This window comes from Thunnus albacares, chromosome 8 (assembly GCF_914725855.1).
Source record: "Thunnus albacares chromosome 8, fThuAlb1.1, whole genome shotgun sequence".
NCBI classification, from domain to species: domain Eukaryota; kingdom Metazoa; phylum Chordata; class Actinopteri; order Scombriformes; family Scombridae; genus Thunnus; species Thunnus albacares.
Genome location: NC_058113.1, coordinates 27,219,474 through 27,239,035, shown reverse-complemented (window position 1 = coordinate 27,239,035; position 19,562 = coordinate 27,219,474). Strand labels below are relative to the sequence as shown.

Sequence of the window (19,562 nt, the reverse complement as noted above, 5' to 3'; positions counted from 1 at the left end):
ATTCAAATCATGAGCGCCACATGATGCTAATGATCTGAATTCAAATGAGTTTTTTATTTTTTCACTCTGTCGTGAACCCAGTGACTTTCAGTAGCTATTGTCATCAACACAAGCAGTGGGCTTGTGTGTGTGTGTTGTTGTTTGTGTGCTGCCATGTTTTCCAGGCGTGATGAATGCAGGTTTTATACCAGTGTGCATGCTTGTTGTGCATGTTTGACTATTTGCGCCTGTGCTCCACGGCAGGATACTGTGTGTGTGTGTGTGTGTGTGCGTGCATGTGTGTGTGTGACTGAGAGAGAGAGAGAGAGAGAGTGTGAGATGCCTCATTTCCATCCAGTGCAGAGTGTAACAGTCATCCTTTGGGCCCTGTACTCTCAAGGCTTAGCCGCCACAAAGCTCACTTTGTCACAGTTAACAGGCGGGGGCCTGCAGCTGGGTAGAAGTGAGCAGCGATCCCCTCTCGTTGCTTCCACACTGCTAGAGAGGAGCCCCTCTAGGTATGAGCTGTAATGACAGGAGAGATGCCAGGAAACGCTCTATCCTGTCAGGTCTGGGTAGAGATGCCCAAACTCCGATGAGACACAGGCAGGTCAATAAAATGGCCCCAGTTATGGTTTGAACACTGCTTTGGCATTTCATTTGAAATATTTATTTAAATAAAGAAGGTAAAAATATGTGTATTTGTATGTATGTGTGTGTGTGTGTGTGTGTATGTATGTATGTATGTATGTATGTATGTATATATATATATATATATATATATATATATATATATATATATATATATATATATATATATAGATATATATATATATATATATATATATATAGATATATATATATATATATATACATATATATATATATAGATATATATATATATATATATATATATATATATATATAGATATATATATATATATATATATATATAGATCTATATATAGATATATATATATATATAGATATATATATATCTATATATATATATATATATATATATATATATATATATATATATATATATAGATATATATATAGATATATAGATATATAGATAGATAGATATTGGCCTAGTTTCCATCACAACCGTATCAGCAGAACAGTTTATGCTGATATTCATGGTGTGTTAATGACATGAAGGCAGAGCGTGTGTGTGTGTGTGTGTGTGTGTGTGTGGAGCCTGACCTCATAGGACATTTTTAAAAGACAGGTGGGGTGAGTATATGAATTTAAAAAATAATAAATAAAATAAAATTATTACACCGATTAGAGCTGATGCTGATATCAATATTTGAGAGTTAAAAAAATGGGTTTACAATATATTGTCCAATATTTGTTTTTAAACATAAAGGATCCTTTAAATCTGGTAATTTAAGACCTGTGATCAAAATACTACTGAGCAGGACTTTTACAGTTGATGCATAAACTTGGCAGTGATCTCTAGTGGACGAACTACATCCACCATCTGAATTACCTATTTCTTTTCTTCTTTTTTTTAGTTTCATGCTTTATTTCCACCACATTCTTCCCAGTACACTGTCTTTGTTATTTAAGAATTTATAATATAAGAAAGACTGATACAGACGATATAAAGAGATCGATACATAGAAAATTAGATGACATTGACATTAATAATAAAGCTGGTATAGCTTGAGTTCTGTCGTATCATGTAAACAAACATCTCCTTCATATCTTTGGAATTTCTGTGCTGCAATTTCTTTCTTTTTTTTTATATCTTTCTTTATACCGATATCTGTGACAAACTAAAATCAGCTGTCAGGCCTCAGTGCAGAGCTTTATCTCACTGTCACAAGTTTTGTGTATTTAAATTATATTTAAAGCAATACCAAAGAAGTAATTAATTGAAACCCCAGTGTGAGCTGACAGCTTGCTACTTGAGTCCGTCAGAAAATTAATTTAGTACTATTTGGTGGCTAAAATATTGTCAAAGTTAAAGCTTGTCTGTAAAGTCAAAAAGATGTTGTGGTATAAGAAACGGGTTATCTTACTGATGTTCCCCTCCTGTTTACAGAGAAGGAATGCTCTGTGTTATATTGGCTCTCACGAACATGTTTTTATTACATGCTTGCTTTCCGTCACAGGCTGCTGCAATGTGACAATGCCGGGCATTCTTTAAATCGATGTCTGGGAACGTCTCGAGAGCAGCTACAATAGGAGATTGTTCTTAATGTCGGCTGCAGTCAAGACATTACTCGCGAGGACTCCGTCAAACGAGCTTGAAGGGTGATTTAACATTTGTTATGATCATCCCGGAGATTAAGCTGGAATGCAATATCCAGAAATTCAGTATGTTGCAACAGTGTCAGTGGACTTATTGGATGACTCAAATGTGTTTTTTAAAGCATTTTCTGAAAAATAAAGAACACAGATGGTGTTCAGTTCCAAGAGAGCAGGCTTATTAGTGTGTGGCTTTCATCAGTGTAAATAAGGGGGTATTTCTACTACACCAGTAAATTCTTCTAATTACACGCTCTATAAATTGATTTTATTCAACCAACATCGTAAAAGTCAATTGTAAACAGTCAAAGAATTGCAGAATACTGTATATGGAGCATAAAACTGGTTATTTTCTGGTATCAAGATAAATATCAAGAGTTATACAAATGCAGGATGCCGTTTTCTTTTATCTCATTACTCAAACCTCCTCCAGGAAAAAAATCCCTTTAACAATTTTGAAATTATACTTTTCTTCAAACAATTGCACAGTGTGTAAAAATGCAAAGCAAATACAAACAGGAGATTGCATTTTAACATTGTGTTCAGTAAACTTTTCTGGCCAAACAAAGAGTGAATAAATATTGGCTTTTAGTAAACATTATGTACTTTCTGTTATTTCGGTGTCTGATTGTTTGTGTTTGTTGTGTGTCCCTGCAGTGTTTCCCGTGTGGCGGGGGATTGGGGCCAGTGGTGGCGTCGGAGGTGGGTGGAGCGAGGGCTGGGGACGGTGCTTACGATGGGAGTCAGCCGGCCCAGGAGAAGGGGCCCGGATCCCTGTATTTGACTACCCTGTCTGGTTAGTCCTCTGTCGTGGGGGACGTGCCAGACTCAGGGAGGTTTGCCAGAGAGGGAGAGGTGCCATCAGACTGCCCACAGACATGCTCAGCATCAAGCTTCCTCAGCTTTTTGACATCCACCAGGTCCCCAAGGTAAGAAAGGACAGAGACCTTGTCTGAAAGGTTTACAAGATATCTGGAAGTTTGTTTTACAGTTTGTTTTTTCTTGCTGTAAAGACCAAATGCCCTGTGGTGATTCTCAGTTTAGGAAGTCCCCACCTGTCACTACTTTGGAAGGTTAAACAACTTCTGTATGGGACAGATTCTCCTCTCAGGCTGGGTGATACAGACAAAATTAAATATCATAGTATTTTTGACCGAATACCACTATCGATATTGCGACAATATTGTAGGGAAAACAGAAACAGTGAACTAAAAAACATGAAAATGCTCCATAGTGCTGAGGGGCAATGCAGGGTGATTTTGCTCTGTGGAGTCATTATGAGCGACATCCTTCACATTAAACATCATTATTTTTTCCATTGTTAATATAAGAATAACAGTTAGTGCAGCTTTAATTAAAGAAAGTCTACATGTGCACTGAATGAGTGTAGTCAGTGTGTAAATCTTGCGTACATTACAATCATTCATTCTACAATAACTTGATTCTGCGCAGCTACTATGAAGTTACTTCCCTTCTCCTTTGTTTTTTTATTTTCATTGTTGTCATTGTCTTATGTAATGCGTGTCTTTAAAATACCTGAATTCCTTACAAAGTATTCTTACATAATGCCAGGAATTTAGCAGATTTATCTGTCATGACAAGAGCAGGTGTGAGGTATGATGCTATGCTGAAAACATGTGAACATGTACAGTAGACAGAGCAACTTATTGATGGTATGCCATTTATTGTCAATAACACACATTTCATTAACAAAAGTAGTTTTTGTTGCTTTAGTTTTGCAAAATCAAACTAACCTCATGTTAAAAATAACTAAATGACAAAGCAGTAGGCTATAGGTGCTATGAGAGATATTTTAATACAGGTAACTTTTTGTGTAGTCATTAGTGGTTTTTCATGTAAATGAACTAAAGTTAGTCGTCTGAAGCTGGCAGTCGCTCCTGCCAATGAGTTTATGACATACGTTATGGATGTATCTTTATATTATCACACTCAATTAATTACTTCTTGAAACTGAGATACTGTAAATAATGTCCTGTTCCTGAAAGCCCAACCCGTATATATGTACACAACAGACATTCATGCTTCCATAGGAAAGATAAGTAGCAACATAGCCCTGTAGTTCAAGCACCTGCTGTAGGGACATTATTTTAGTTGTTTTACCTCAGAACTTCTAGTCAACACTTTCTGAATCAAATTAAACAATATTTGCCCTTCATTCTCTGTTAGTAGAGTTTAAAGGGTTGACTTTGTGTAGATTAGTTAGCTTTTTGTCTTTGCGTCCTTGTTCCTGTTAATGATCCAGCTCTCCATCTGTTTATTTCAAACAAACTGCTGTTGCTGCTGTCAGAAATGAAAAACACAGAGTTTTTTTTTTTTTCCCCCGAAGAGACCGATTGTACCATCAGGTTTTTAAAACAGCAAAAGTGGAAGCTTATCTAAAGTCAGTGCAGGTTGAATAACACATTGTAGGTATCAGTCAGTGATAAAGTAGGAACAGGTATATATTTTAGGACACTTCAAGGAGCATGAGGTGAAAACTTGATTTATCCCTATTTTTGATACATGGTGCATGATCTCAGGGTAATGCACTTAAATCATGTAGAAAAACTTACTGAAATGTTCGACTACGGCCTATTCAAACTGGCAAGTTGATGTAAGACGTCTACCGTTTGAGAGAAGATTTACATAGTTGTCATCTTTGTTTGTCTTCGTGTCTTCTTCTTAGCACATCCAATTAGATCCAGCTGGAAACATTTTGGCTCAAGGAAACAGGATTTCACCACTTCAACCAAAATAAATGTCAGTATATGACATTTATCAAGGAAGACTGAAATCCACTGAAGCAGTTGATCCCACTCTGGGTGTTGGGATCCTTCCAAAGGGTCAACAAATAAATTTCAGTGGTTACAAGTTGATTAATGGGACAGGAGAGAAGAAAAAATTCAAAGTTCTGCTGCACAATTTATTTCATGTGAAATGTTGGTTAGTTTTGTCTCTTCTGGCCTCTTAGAATTATTCATATGAAACGACAAACATACATACATACATACAGCTCTCACAAGTAGACATTGTTTCATTTTAACACTAGAATTACACAAAATTTGCTTCAGACAGGAACAATCTCCTAGCACTCTTCAGGCTCCAGGGGTTCGAACCTCTGACCTCTCTTTAGGAGCAGGTGAAAAGTGAATTTCTCTGCAGGGTTTTTTTGCACACAGTGTCGTCGCTCACCTGGACTGTTTTGTTGTTCCTCAGGTGTTCAGGGAGGATAGTATCATCTCCGGATATCGTCACCCGCGGAGCTCCGCGCTAGACTGCGTCCTCAGCAGCTTCCAGATGAACAACGAGACCATCAACATCTGGACACACTTCCTGCCAACATGGTGTGTGCATCATCATGGAAATTATTGAAATTTTCCACATGTTGGGTTAATGTGTCTACTTTGTCTGGTGCACTTTCACAATGTGTTACCGTTGCCTCGTTGCACCAAAACATCTAATATGAGGCAACGACCACGAGATCAACATTTATTCAGCTTTTGTTCAGCTGAGTTCCAATATCATTTTTTAATTAAATTAGCAGTTTAAAAAATGTACAATAACGTACAAAAGTTTAGGGCTGTGTCATCGATTAATCAGATTATTTTTTCTTTTAATCAATAAATAATTTTGTCTATAAAATGGTGACATGTTTAACTGTCTTGTTTTATCTGATCATCCGTCCAAAATCTCAAAGATATTCAGTTAACTATGATGTATGATACAGAAAAGAAGCTGCAATTAGCAAATTTTTATCATTTCTGCTGATTAATTTTCTATTAAGCGATTAATCAACTAATCATTGCAGCTCTACAAACATTACATACACATACATAGGAGACGTTCAACCACTGTTTGAATGATTTTTAACAAAGCACAGGTTATAACTGAGACCAGAGTTAATCTATCTGTAATCAACACCAAGACCAAAACAAACAGTAAAATGAACATACACATGATCTTTCCAGCTGTAAAAACAGGATAGAGTTTCAAAGGATCACTGGATGTCGGAGGAACTTTGTTTAGTATCTAAGATGTAATGCCGTAAATCCTTTGTAGAGCTGCGGAGAAAATACACAAGAGGATGAAACATATTTTTAAGATTTTTAGATAAAAGAGTTGAGGCAGGATCCAGTAAGATAAGCCTGAATTAAAACAGACCCAAGACGAGCCCAGGATGTCAGAAAAGTCCAAGTACAACATCTTTGGAGACCATGGGACAGTAGAAGTCAGAGAGAAGCGGGTTAAATTCTGAACGGAGTTGATATTCTAAATGCGATAAGTTACTCTGGAATAAGAGACCAAGCTGTTTGTTTGTTCCAGGTACTTCCTGTGGCATTTAGGCGTTCTCTGCTCCAATATGAACTTCCTGACCGACAGCTACACCTGGCCCCTGCTGGTGTACATGCTGCTCATCTGTATTTACCCCTTCACCTCCAGCTGTGCACATACCTTCAGCACCATGTCCCCAGAGTCCCGCCACATCTGCTACTTCTTTGACTACGGAGCGCTTAGCCTCTACAGCCTGGGTAAGACTTCAGACACGGTGGTAGAATCTTGTGACATTAAAACAGCACATAATTATGGATTTTACCCAAATGTTAAAAAAGAGAAAAAGGTTTATCAACGAAAGTCTTGTCCCTCATTGGTCAGACTACAAAGGTGGGAAAATAAACATCAAGATCAGCCGTCCTTACTGTTTGTGGGTTAATTGTTGCAAATGAGAGTCAGATTACCTTTTTTCTACAAATGAAGGGTTTAAATCCAAATGCTTAGAGACCTCAGTCAGTCTTCTGTTTATTTTGTTCCACACCTAACCGCGAGTTTGTGGTACTCAGTTTGCCAAATGATGTAAACTAAAGAAACAATGATTTATAATGACCTCCATATATAGAATTACCACACTGCACCAACCGTTGTATGATGTGAAGAGTGTTGTTGTTCTCAGTCAGCGGACCCCACGTAGGTCCTGTTTACTGCTGCGTCTTGTTTAACCTGACAAGTGAAAAGCTCCAAACACATCTGGATTTCATAATGTTTGTTAAATCACAAGGTGTCTGTATAGTAAACCATCTCAAGAATGGAAGTTTTTATCACAATAAAAGCACCTGACATCATAGGATAATTAACACATGTAAGAGAGGAACCTTAAAACACTTGTAAACCATAGTGAAGTGATGCTGGTAGTACATCAAATGTGGTCGTACAGTTGAAACTTTGAATCTTTGTTTTACATGAAACACTACTGACATATTGATCAACCAGCAAATCCGGTGTCTTATTTGCATTTTCATCACTACTATGTTTACTTTGTAGTAATGATCAATTTCCAAGAATGATGAGGCTGTGACGAGAACCCAAGAGACAAAATCTTTGTTTTTCTTCCCCTTATACTATGTTGTTTGCCTAGCAAATGACATAGCAGAACATTCAAAGCATTGTTGCATCTATTTGCCTTTTTATCACAGCTGTGAGTGTGAGCTGGATGTGATCAGGGCATGTCTGATTTCCATATCTCAAACCACATGTAATAACATCTCTCTTGTTCTGCCTCTCTCCTGAGAAATTAGTTGTTTCATGACTTATCTGCACCCCAGACACTGTTTGTTTGGCCTCGCAACCATTTTTCCAGTGAATAATATTTCTCTTCTACTGTGAACCAGCCTTTTTCAGAGGAATTTCGACAAAGACCGAACAAAAAAAAAACTGTCTTGTAAGAATTCAGGACTTGTTGCACAAGTGGTCCTTTGAAAGTTTGTTCTCTCTCAGCATCTGCTGTCACTGTCTGCCTATTTGCAGGCTTGTTCATACATGTACGACATATTCTATCTTTCCACAAATGTGTGTGCATTTTAGATGAAAATTATGGGACAAATTTTTACAGTGAAAGGCTGAGCTTTGATGGTTTTCTTTTGAGACATACAGTACAGCAGATGCTCTTTTAAGAAAAAGATAACATCTACACTGTTCTTTTGATGGCAAGTCCTCAAATTGTTCCAGTGCACTGTATGTACCGTGCATACTGCATGTAAACGTTGTTTTACATTATTTAAATTTGACTTGACTTGATTTTTAATGTTGTTGATTGCTTTAGTCTATTTTAAAAGAGCTTTCAGGTGAGCAGCTCCATCTGCTTCGAATAAAAAAGATGTTTTAAACAATAATGCACGGGGATTGAAAAGTAACAATGTATAGAACTACAATTTTTCTCTTACTTTGGCGACTCCCAGTGGTAAAATCAGAGAAGACAGACTGCACCATGTTTCATGTCACTATCATCAGAATAATTTAAAAGATTGTATAATCACAAAAACATGGCTTTAAATACTGAAATTGGCAAGTGCAGTTATTTTAATGCATAGTTTAATGTAAAGAAATCAGTCAGTTTTGTATGTGCTTTGATACTTTCTCTTATTCCTTCAGTCATTGTTTGCTCTGTGTTGCTTTTTGTAACATATTTAGATTTTTAGATGTCAAGACGATACTCTAGTTAAATGAAACAAATAAAACAAAACCTAAATAACACCAAACAAATAAAATTCTGAATGGATTTAAACAGCTATTAGTTACCTCTCAAGTCAAACCACTAACCTTTTTTTTAATGTTCTGTTTGTGTTCAGGATGTGCTATAAGCTATGGATACTACGTCATGCCCGACTGCTGGGTGAACACTTGGCTCCATCGTCATTTTGTCCCCATTGCCATCGGAAACACATTGTTCTGTACCAGCCTGTCCTGCTATTCCAGGTAAGAGGCTGCTCCCTCAACCCCTCTGCCACAGGGCTGGCATAGAAATTGCATTTTGGACTTGTTGACTTCTTAGTTAAAGTCAAGTTAAAATCAAGTAAATCATTTTGAGTATAAATAAATTTTCTTTGGAACATGAAGTCTATTGCAGGTACAAAAGTTTTACCTTTTTCAGATGTCAGGATAAGTATGTTTTGCTTGAAATGAGGATAAGCTTGCTGCAACAATATTTCATTTATATAAATTTGACTTTGCCAGGAACATACATACAGGTTTTAGTACTAACCAGAGAGTTGTGTTCTCGCCAGGACGGTAAAACCTCTGAAACAGCATTTACGCATATTGTCATGTGACTCTTAAACTCTGCATTGAAACCGAGACAAAAGAAATTCTTTTAGGCTCAGCAGCTCTTAAAGACACGGTGACCTACTGTAACTATTCAGTGGAAAGAGAGAACTCGAATTTGTTACTGACTGTAAATGAAGGCAATATTGACTGATATGCCACCAAATCGATTTATCAGTCTGACTTCAGTTGGTGCACTTGAAAGCATCTAATTTATACTTTTTATAACATCTTTATAGTAGATATATCTGTGAAAAAATATTGCGTTGCCCTTAAAACAATATGTATTGGAAGGTAAATCAATTAAGTATACAAGTAGCATTGCTTAATACTGTGATCTACTCCTGTTTTGTGATGGTGAGGAGTCAGTGGACGTATGTATTTCTTTTGTATCAGGATAAATGCTGGTTTTGCTATTGTGCAGTTCTGCCAATATTCACTGAAATGTCCAACACCAAGGTCAAAGACTAATATGATTAAAGGGTCTTAAGTGATTACATAATATCCACTGCAGGTTGCACTGAGACAGAGAAACTGGAGAGGTTTGAGAAGAAAAAGAAAAGTTAGTGAACACTGCTCTCTGTCTCCACAGGTTTCTGGAGGTACAGTTCCCACAGAGAAGTAAAGCTCTACGGACGGGAGCGTTTGTCCTCCCGTTTATATTTGACACTGTCCCTCTGTTTTACAGGGTGAGTGTCTGTTTAGTACATTATTTGTGCTTCAGGTTTGCTAATATCCATATATTAAAACAGCATGCATATATGCACCCTAACCCATTCTTTATGGGTGAAGTTTTACTCTCCACAATGAACTGTTTTGCAAAATCCACAAAATATGTTTTATGTGTTTATGTAAGAGCTCGGGAGCTGATTAGTGCAAGGCTTTAATACTTTGAGCTTTGAGACTTTGGCTCACTAACCCAGAAGCTGATTTCCTCTTTTGATCTGATAAAAATGTATTGCTGCCATTAATTAATTCCTCTAATCACTGTGATGATTAGTTTGTGCAATACTCAAGTCATTTGTCTGTTTTTTTCCCCTCCTGAACTAGGTCAGCAATTACAACAATGATGTTAACAATGTTGTAGAAATCAATGCTGATACGTCTCATATCTTAAATTTGTGACATTTTGTATCTTCTCTGTTACTTTTAAGGGCTTCAAGATAAACCTGTTGGTCTGTCTTGTTTTTTTTTTTTTTGTTTTTTTTTTTTGTTTAGATCCTTCTGTGCTGTGGGGGAAACTGCAGCCCAAGTGAGGCATTGTCTAGTCACTGTTACCACCTCCTCTTCGCCTTCCTCACCTGTTTCCTGTTTACCGCCCACCTCCCGGAGAGGTTGGCCCCAGGGCGCTTCGACTACTTCGGTACGTCCTCCACGGTTGTCGTTATACTTTAAGTTGTAACTGGCTTGTTTGGCTCTGTGCAGCATACACTGATTACTGCTTCTTGATGCTATCAAGGAAAATAAACACATTGTGACTATCAATGTCACACTTTCCCCTCACTGAGGAAACGATTATGGAGATACATGTAAGAAAGATACTTTATATCCAAGTTGAACTATCTTTCTTGAGTTGGGCAGCTCCCAGATGTGATCGATTGTAACTTTAGAAATAAGAAGTTTTAAAAAGTGAACACATGTACAGCTTTTTAGCAATTAAAGTTGCAAGGTTTTACCCAGATCCAAGTCTGTAACTTTTATATTTAGAGTCTTTTGTTGTCGCCAGTTCTTCATTGTTTTCCTCGCTGGAACTATTGGAACATAACAATGCCTCTGGAACAAACAGGCTTTTATTTCACTATCTCTACAAAATGAAATGACATGTAAACTTGTGTGAACTTTTCTGCCTGTTTCTTTGCTCAATGGATTGCTTTGTTTACTCTGTAGACAATTAACAAGCCCTGTGTGAAACCTCACCGCCACAGGTTCACCTCACACACTTCTAAATTCAGAGGAAGAGCTGCTGTTTGATAATGATTGTGCGAAAGATGAGGAAAAAAAGAGATGTTTTGCCAATGACCTTAAAAACTGTTTTAGTCGTGTCAATAGACAGCCAACGCAGTTCCTCTTAAAGGTTTTGAAGAATGCTGCTGTCTCCAGATTTAATTTTTCTTCCACAGATCTGTCTCATACACAAACACAAGTATTCACTGTTTGATTGTTCTTGTGGCTTTTTGAGAAGAATCAATGTCTGTCTATGTTTGTGGTCTTCAATGATAAGTTAAAAAAACAAGTTGTGTGGCTGTGTATAGGAGTATGTGTGTGATATGTGCTTAATTGTGAATAAAAAAAAAAAAAAACAGAAACAAGTCACATTCAAATTTATGAACAAAACCTTACATTAACAAATAAATTAATTATGAATTAAATGTATTTTAAATGATCTTTCAGATTATTAAATGGATTAACCAGTGAATTATATTTTAATGCTGTTGGTGTTCTGGCTACTCTTTGTTCCTGCTGTTCCCTTATTAAAGCTCTAATAATTTGTCATACTTTAATAGCTTATCATGCATTTTGCAAGTAAAACATCATTGTGTAAATTTACAAATAGCCCCAGTCATCAGATAAATATCCTGGAGTAAAGTACAATATTTGAAATGAGCAAATAATAGTCCAAGGTGACGTCTTAAAATTGCCTGTTTTGTCCGACCAACAAATAGTTACATTTGAGAAGCAGGAACTAGAGAGTATCCGGCTATGTTGCAGAATTAATCTCTCTAACAATTAATCAATAATCAAAATTGTTGCCACTTGATTTTCTGTCTGTGAACCTATTGATTAATCAAGTAATCATTTCAGCTCTAGAAAACACTGCTCTCTAGTTTTGTGCGTAACAATCAAAAAATAGAAGGTAAGAGAAAAAAGACAATATACAAAGTGAGAAAAATACAACTACCACAAAAGACAGGTGGTATAAATATATAAATAAAATTTTACAATAAAGAATAAGTAGAAATGTATTCTATGTGAAGAGAGCTGTTGAGTTTTAACAATAATGTACAGGATATTGATTGGGAATGTACAAATGTTCACAGTATAAATAGTATATATGTAATAATACAAAGAATACAAATAGTTTCATTAATGTAACGTGCCATGTTGGATGTGATGAGTTCACAGATGTGCAATATGAGATTATAGATTTCACATTAATATAACGTGTAGTGTCTATGAGTGGGGTAGAGTCTGTGTCAGTGGGGGTCCCCAGGCCTTGTTGATGAGGCCGGCTGCAGTTGGGAAGAAACTGTTCTTGTGGCGTGAGGATTTGGTCGGCTTCGTGTTGGAGGGGAGTGTTCGAAAAAGTTTATGTCTGGGGTGAGAGGCTGCGGCCATCACCTTTCCTGCCTGCCTGCCTCAGTGTCCTGGAAGTGTGCAGATCTGGAGGGACAGCAGGTTGCAGCCAAGCACCCTCTCATCATAGCGACTGATACGCTGCAGTCTGCCCTTGTCCTTGGCAGTGTCACCAGATGGTGATGGTGGAGGTAAGGATGGACTCAGTGATCATGGTGTAGAAGTGCACCATCATTGGCTTTGGCAGGGTGAATTTCTTCATTCAGTTGCCGCAGGAAGTACTTCTCTGCTGAGCCTTCTTGGTGAAGGAGCTAATGTTCAGCTACCTCTGGAGGTCCTGGGTGATAATGGTGCCCGGGAAGTAGAAGGACTCCACCCACCCCCAGCACACAGGGTGAAGTGGGTGGGTGGGGCTGGGTTCTTTCTGAAGTCCACAACTATCTCCACTGACTTTAGAGCGTTGAGCTCCAACTTGTTTGGCGGCACCAGGACACCAGATCTCAGTCAATCTCCCACCTGTAGGCGGACACATCCCCACCAGAGATGAGCCTAATGAGGGTGGTGTTGTCTGCAAACTTCTGGAGCTTGACAGACTGATGATTGGAAGTACAGATACAGGGAGAAGAGCAGAGGGGAAAGGACAAACTCTGAGGGGAACCAGTGCTGATGGTCCAGGAGTCAGAGATGTGTTTCCCCAGCTTCACGTGCTGCTTCCTATCAGACAGGAAATCAGTGATCCACCTGCAGGTGGAGTCAGGCATATGCAGCTGGGAGAGCCTGTTCTGCAGAAGAGCTGGGATGATGGTGTTGAAGGCGGAGCTGAAATCCACAAACAGGATGCTGGTGTACATTCCTGCAGAGTCTAGGTGCTGGAGGATGAAGTGGAGGGCAAAGTTAACTGCATCGTCCACAGACCTGTTGGCTCTGTAAGCGAACTGCAGGGGGTCCAGGAGTGGGTCTGTGATGGTTTTAATGTGGGACAGTAGGTGCTCAAAAGACTTCATTAGCTCAGAGGTCAGGGCAATGGGTCTATAGTCATTGAGTCTTGTGGTCTTTGTTTTTTAGGAGACAGGGATGATGGTGGAGGTCTTGAAGCAGGCTGGTATGTGGCATGTCTCCAGTGAGGTGTGAAAATGTCTGTGAACACCAGAGACAGCTGATCAGCACAGTGCTTCAGGGTGGAGAGAGAGACAGAGTCTGGTCCAGCTGCTTTGCAGGGGTTCTGTCTCTTGTTAACATCCCGCTCTAGGATGGGACGTTGTGGTAGGAGAGGAGGGGGCCTGTCGGGACTGTCCCATTGTCTGTCAAATTGACAGTAGAACTCATTTAGGTCGTTGGCCAGGCGCAAGTCATTAGTGGAGTGGGGGGCTTTCAGTTTATAGTTAGTGATCTGTCTGAGGCCCTTCCAGACAGAGGCCGAGTTGTTTTCTGAGAAATGCTGTTGAAGTTTCTCAGAGTACAGTCAGTGCTAAACCTGTATTTAGACTCTTTAAACTGGTCCTTGACCCCGCTAAATACTTCCTCCTTTTCCAACCTTAGCTGCCTGAGTTTAGCTGTAAACCAGGGTTTGTTGTTATTGTTGTAACTAACCCTGGTGCGTGATGGTACACAGCTGTCCTCACAGAAGCTGATGTGTGACGTAACAGCATCTGTGTACTCATCCAGACTGTTGGTAGCAGTCCTGAAAACATCCCAGTCAGTACATGTGCAAAAATCCTCCGTAGCTTCACTGGTCCACCTCTTACATGTCCTCACACTTTGAGAGTTTCTGCTCGTATGCAGGAATCAGGTGGTCTATGACGTGGTCGGAGTTTCCCAGTGCAGCAAAGGGGACAGTGTGATAAGCACTGTTGATTGTAGTACAACAGAGTGATCTAAAGCGTCTTCCTCTCTGGTCGGGCATTTAATCAGCTGACGGTATTTAGAACAATAATGAAAGAGTCCGGGTTTGTCCACTCTTCACACATGAGGGCTTCATGCTTGAGGGCCTGCGGTAGAATGTAAACACCGACCAGAATGAATTAAGTGAACTCAAGGGGGGAGTAGAAGGGTTTACAATTGACTTAAAAAAAAAAAAAAGTTTCCAGAACAGGAGAACAGCGCTGCAGAAACACTGTCACATCTTTACACCAGCCACTGTTAGTATAAAAACAAATATGTGGTGAATGATTCGGCCATGTGCAGATTCTGAAAATAATTTGAAATCCCTGTCTTTATGCTTCCTTAACTGAATCTTGTCATGTCTTCCCTCACACAGGCCACAGCCACCAGCTCTTCCACGTCAGCGCTGTGGTGGGAACCCACTTCCAGATGGAGGGGGTGTTAGCAGACATGGTATCACGGAGGGCATGGCTTGTGGACCATGGAGCAATGCCATCCCTCCTAGGGACCATCGGGGCGCTGGTCGTCAGCCTCGTCCTCAACCTGGGCATCATTGGCATTTTCAGCGCTCCGCTGTTGTGGAAATCCTGCCACAGCTCCAACCAGCCACACACATTGCCATGCGAGCGAAAGGAGCAGTGAGGCAGCGTTTTCCACCAACAGCCACAAAACGGCTGATTCACTTTCCAAAGGAAAGGTTTGGGCTGTGTGTCTGTCTCAGCAGTGTCTGTTTGAGCTGACTATTAACAGTTCATGGTAGTTCTTGTTTAACACCAACAGTTTTATCATTCAGAGATAAACATTCTGTTTAGTGCTAAAGCATTTTTCTAACAGCGTTACACACCTGAAGTATTTGCTCATGTGTTTACTCAGAAGCTGAGGACCCAGTTGCATTTATTGAAGCCTTTTTCTGATGTTACATTAAGCAGGAGTATCGGAGAAGCTGAAAACATGTCTACCATGTACAAATGTCTGTTTAATTTATTTTTAATGTTCCTCAGTGAGCATTTTAAAAAGGCTCTGGGTTGAAGGAAGCATGCTGTTGTAACACGACACGAGTGCCTTATTGTAGACCTACACTTCATTAACAGTGTTTACAGTAGATCACTACGAGTGCGAATCTCCAACTGGAAACATTTAATGTCGCTGTTTGCAGGCATTTTTTTTATGGTTAATGCTTTTTGCATATACAAGGCCAGAATCTCCTTTACGTAAGGATTTATTGAAAATATTCTTTCAAACTGGACTACTTGGTTAGTGTGGTTGTTCTATGAAGCAGTCCTCCGCGTAGACAACCCTCATTCAACTCTACATAATATAATGCAGATTGGATTGCCAGCTCTTATATATCCACCTATTGATTCCACTCTGCACTGACTGGAATTGATTTGCAGGCCAGTGTGGTTCTTTTCTGATTGCCTGCCTTATTATGAACCCCACAATTTGCCCTCAACAGAAAAAAAAAAAAGTTACAGCGCACCAGTGATTAAAAGAAAGGTACCATTTTTATAACTATGTTTCCACGGCAACGCTATAGTGGTCTCATGCCCCCTGAAGGTCTTCAGCAATTTTTATGTTCCGAGCAAATTGCACCATTTTCTCTTATTCTGTCATGCATCATAAGATCTATTTTGAACATCAATCATGTACGGCAGCACCTATAATCACAGCCAGTTTTGGGCCCCAGGGCCTCTTCCCAACCCAAAAAAGAAAAAAATAGATGGTTGTAATTTGACTTTATAAGCGTTTTGAATATTCCAGTACAGTAAAATTTCCAACACTTGTGGTTTATATGAACTATCAGTGGAATTAAGAGAAGTGGAGAGAGAAAAAGTGCATTTAGTCATAGTCTGGGGTCATAATAATGTGGGAGTCTCGGCTTTGTGGTGTTTCATTATTTTGGTGCAGTTGATATAACAAAGCAGTACACTCCTTATATATACTGTGGTTACTTTGTCCCATGAGACTGTTGTTTACATTTACCACTGAAATAATACTGTATTTATAGAATGTCATGGTATTTATTGCTAGTTTTGGTGCATAAAAAGGAATGAAGAGGATGTTTTTCTTTTACTACTATAGAGAGGTAACTAGAATTCTTGACAAATTAAAAAATTACCCTCTTTTCTGGTCATTTTTAACCATTTCTAAGCCTTTTGTTAAAACAAGTGATGAATGTGCAAAGAGCTAATTGTAATTGGTTTCAAACACTTCAAACAATTATATTGAATTTATTGCAACTATTTTGATATTTGATTGATAGAGTCACCTTTCAGGCAAAAATGTCAAACATGCCTCTTCAAAGTGCAGATTTTTATATAACTGCAAATGGATTATCTTTTGGTTTTGGCATGTTGTTTGGACAAATTGAGCAATTTGAAAAAGTCATCTTGGACTCTTAGAAATTTTTGAGATTTTATAGACTAAATGATAAATCGATTGACAAATTAATTGATAATGAAAATATTAGTTAGCTGCAGCTATAGTTTGTAATCTGAATGAAGACAGATTGCTCCACTAGAATAAAAAAATATGACACTTAATTCCAGAAAATTCTGTCAGAGTCAAATTTGACACTTGTTTTAAGAAAATAACTCTCTTAAGTGCTTTAATAATGGACAAAAATGACTTAATAAGATGGAGATTTTTGCAGTGTTTAAATGAGATAATTCATTAACATTGTCATAGCAGCCATAGCAATTCTGTATATACAACCTATGGTTGAGAGATTGACAGAGAAGTATTGTTTGATGGGGAACTGGGTCACACATTACTAAACATCTCTGTTGTAGTGCTAACGTGCAGTACTGTAGATACAGATTTCAACAATGCTCATTTTACTTGACAAACAGCTTGGAAGGCTCGTCTGTATAAAACAATGTTTTAAAGCATTTAAGGCACAAATTCACACTTCACTACACCAGTAACACAAGTAGCTTGTACACACAACCCACAGAAAACATGTGGATAACACTCACACTCACACAAACAATGTCTTTTAACTCAGAATTTGGAGAGTTTTAATAAGAGGGGAAATGTATGTGATATTATGGCCATGAGGTGTGTTACAGATCATGTTGGATGCTGAGGTGGAAATGTCAGTGTAGAATCACAAAGAGCACACACACACACACACACACACACAGGCGCACACACTTTTGTATTAGAACAGTGTAATTGTTTAAGATGTTTTCAAGGCTAGTGTGCAGAGTATAAAAGTCACATCGCCTTTTATGCCACAGACAAAACGGAGCAGTATTTGCCCTCAGTGTGGATTCTGTTTTATCTCCACCCCTGCTGAGCGTTGATCGATTTTTATTTTCTCTACAGTCATCATCTTACAGCATTCCTCTGTTTGACCCTGTTGATTCTTGGAATTGCATCATTACTGGCTTCTGATGTGGTTCTTTGCTATCGACCCAAGCTAGTTTGGAACTCATTTATTTCTAAGCTGCTGGTGTGTTTTGTTTATTTTTTTTTGTCATCTCACTCATTCTCAGTCGTTTGGTGCCTACTGTTTTCTGCAAAGCCTCAGTTTGACAGTTATAAAACTCACAGATGCTGAGTGTCGAGGCTTTCCAACATTAAATATATTGATGCTGATATTGCCTTTCTGAATTGCAGTTTTGTATTATTTTGACCAAATTATCAAAACTGACTTCATAATTCCAAATGGACTCATTTTCCAGAGCAGATCACTGTTACTTCAAAGGGTATTTGTTGTGTAAACCTTGTTGGTTTACTCCTCAGTGGACAAGCTGATGCAGGTTGTAATTATCAGGATAACTGGGCACTCTTTTTGTGACGAATTTTTAAAAAAATACAGTATATTGAAGGATGTTTGATAACGTGAAACAGAGAGAAAATGCGAGGGTAGGATAAACCTTTGATACAACCAGAATTTTTCTGTCAAAAAAAAGAAAAAAAACTTGGTTTGAAAGAGTTATTGGTGCCTTTTTAAAACGTTTTATACAACTTTTCTTTTGATATAATGCTCCGTTTGTTCCTTGTCCATAAAAAAAGAAATGACAACAAACTACTCTTTAAATGTATAAATACTTATTTGTTATTTGCTGTGTATACTTTGTAATTTGATACTTTGTTCCACTAGATTTGTGTAATAAATTAAGCCTTTTATAAATGTAATTATTGTCAATGGAGTTATTTAAAATGTCATTTATACATCACAAATTCAACACCTTAAGGGTAACCGGGTATATATCATGAAAAGAGGAGAAATTAAGCACTGATTTATAAAGATACAGTTTAAGATTACAGTCAGCTTAATTTTAAATCAAATACTAGTCCAAATCATTAGAAGTATGAGCAACAGTATACTGTATAAAACATGAAGATATTTATGACCGTGCACAATACTCCAATATATCTTCTTTGAATAAGGAAATTTGAAATGTGAACAAAAAATCTGAGCAGTGTGTGTGAGTGACCAGCAGAGGGCAGAGCAGTACAACAAGAACATGCCCTCGGGCTAAGCAGCCTTTATATCTTTTTTTTTTTTTTTTTTTTTTTTTTGTGAAAAATTGGCTGCAGGTACGGTGTTGCCACAGTGTGTGAGTCCCCAGAGATTTATCTATGGGAAAACTAACTCTTGGTTGACTTCAGGTGAAAAAGCACACTGCAATAATTAGATAAATAACACAATTGTAATCTAACAAATAATTCAATCCAATATTGAAGATAATTTTTTCACCACTGGTGTGAGATTATTCCACTTGTTTGCCCAGTTTCAGGCAGCCTTGAAATTAGGTTTAAATGTAATAAACCGCATGTAACACCGCATCACTGCAGATAAATAAAAGAAAGTTTTTCTTGAAACAAACTGATGTGTAATTAAAAATTTTGGAAGCAGGAAACCTGTAGATGAAACAGCCTGTAAAATGTGGATTTTTTTCCAGTGCGGTTAATAAGAATGAGCTATTTTAAATGCTAATTATGAAAACATATTTTGATTGGAAAGCTACAGGCTGCACACAGTCTAAAAGTTTTGCCAAACTTGATTAGATAACAGTGACCTCCAATTTAATCTGAATCAC

General features: G+C 38.1%; 1 protein-coding gene across 2 annotated transcripts in view; it reads left to right on the top strand.

Moving 5' to 3' along the window:
- The window catches only part of paqr6 (progestin and adipoQ receptor family member VI), a 30,618-nt gene extending 11,964 nt beyond the window's left edge, over positions 1-18,654 (top strand). For both annotated transcript variants that reach the window (XM_044358819.1, XM_044358820.1), the window contains exons 2-8: positions 2,899-3,170; positions 5,458-5,585; positions 6,565-6,770; positions 8,862-8,988; positions 9,926-10,022; positions 10,552-10,696; positions 14,885-18,654. In XM_044358819.1, the coding sequence (XP_044214754.1) occupies positions 2,899-3,170; positions 5,458-5,585; positions 6,565-6,770; positions 8,862-8,988; positions 9,926-10,022; positions 10,552-10,696; positions 14,885-15,150 (1,241 nt within the window). In that variant the 3' untranslated portion in view covers positions 15,151-18,654. The remainder of the gene's footprint in view (positions 1-2,898; positions 3,171-5,457; positions 5,586-6,564; positions 6,771-8,861; positions 8,989-9,925; positions 10,023-10,551; positions 10,697-14,884) is intronic.
- The last annotated feature ends 908 nt before the right edge of the window (positions 18,655-19,562 follow it).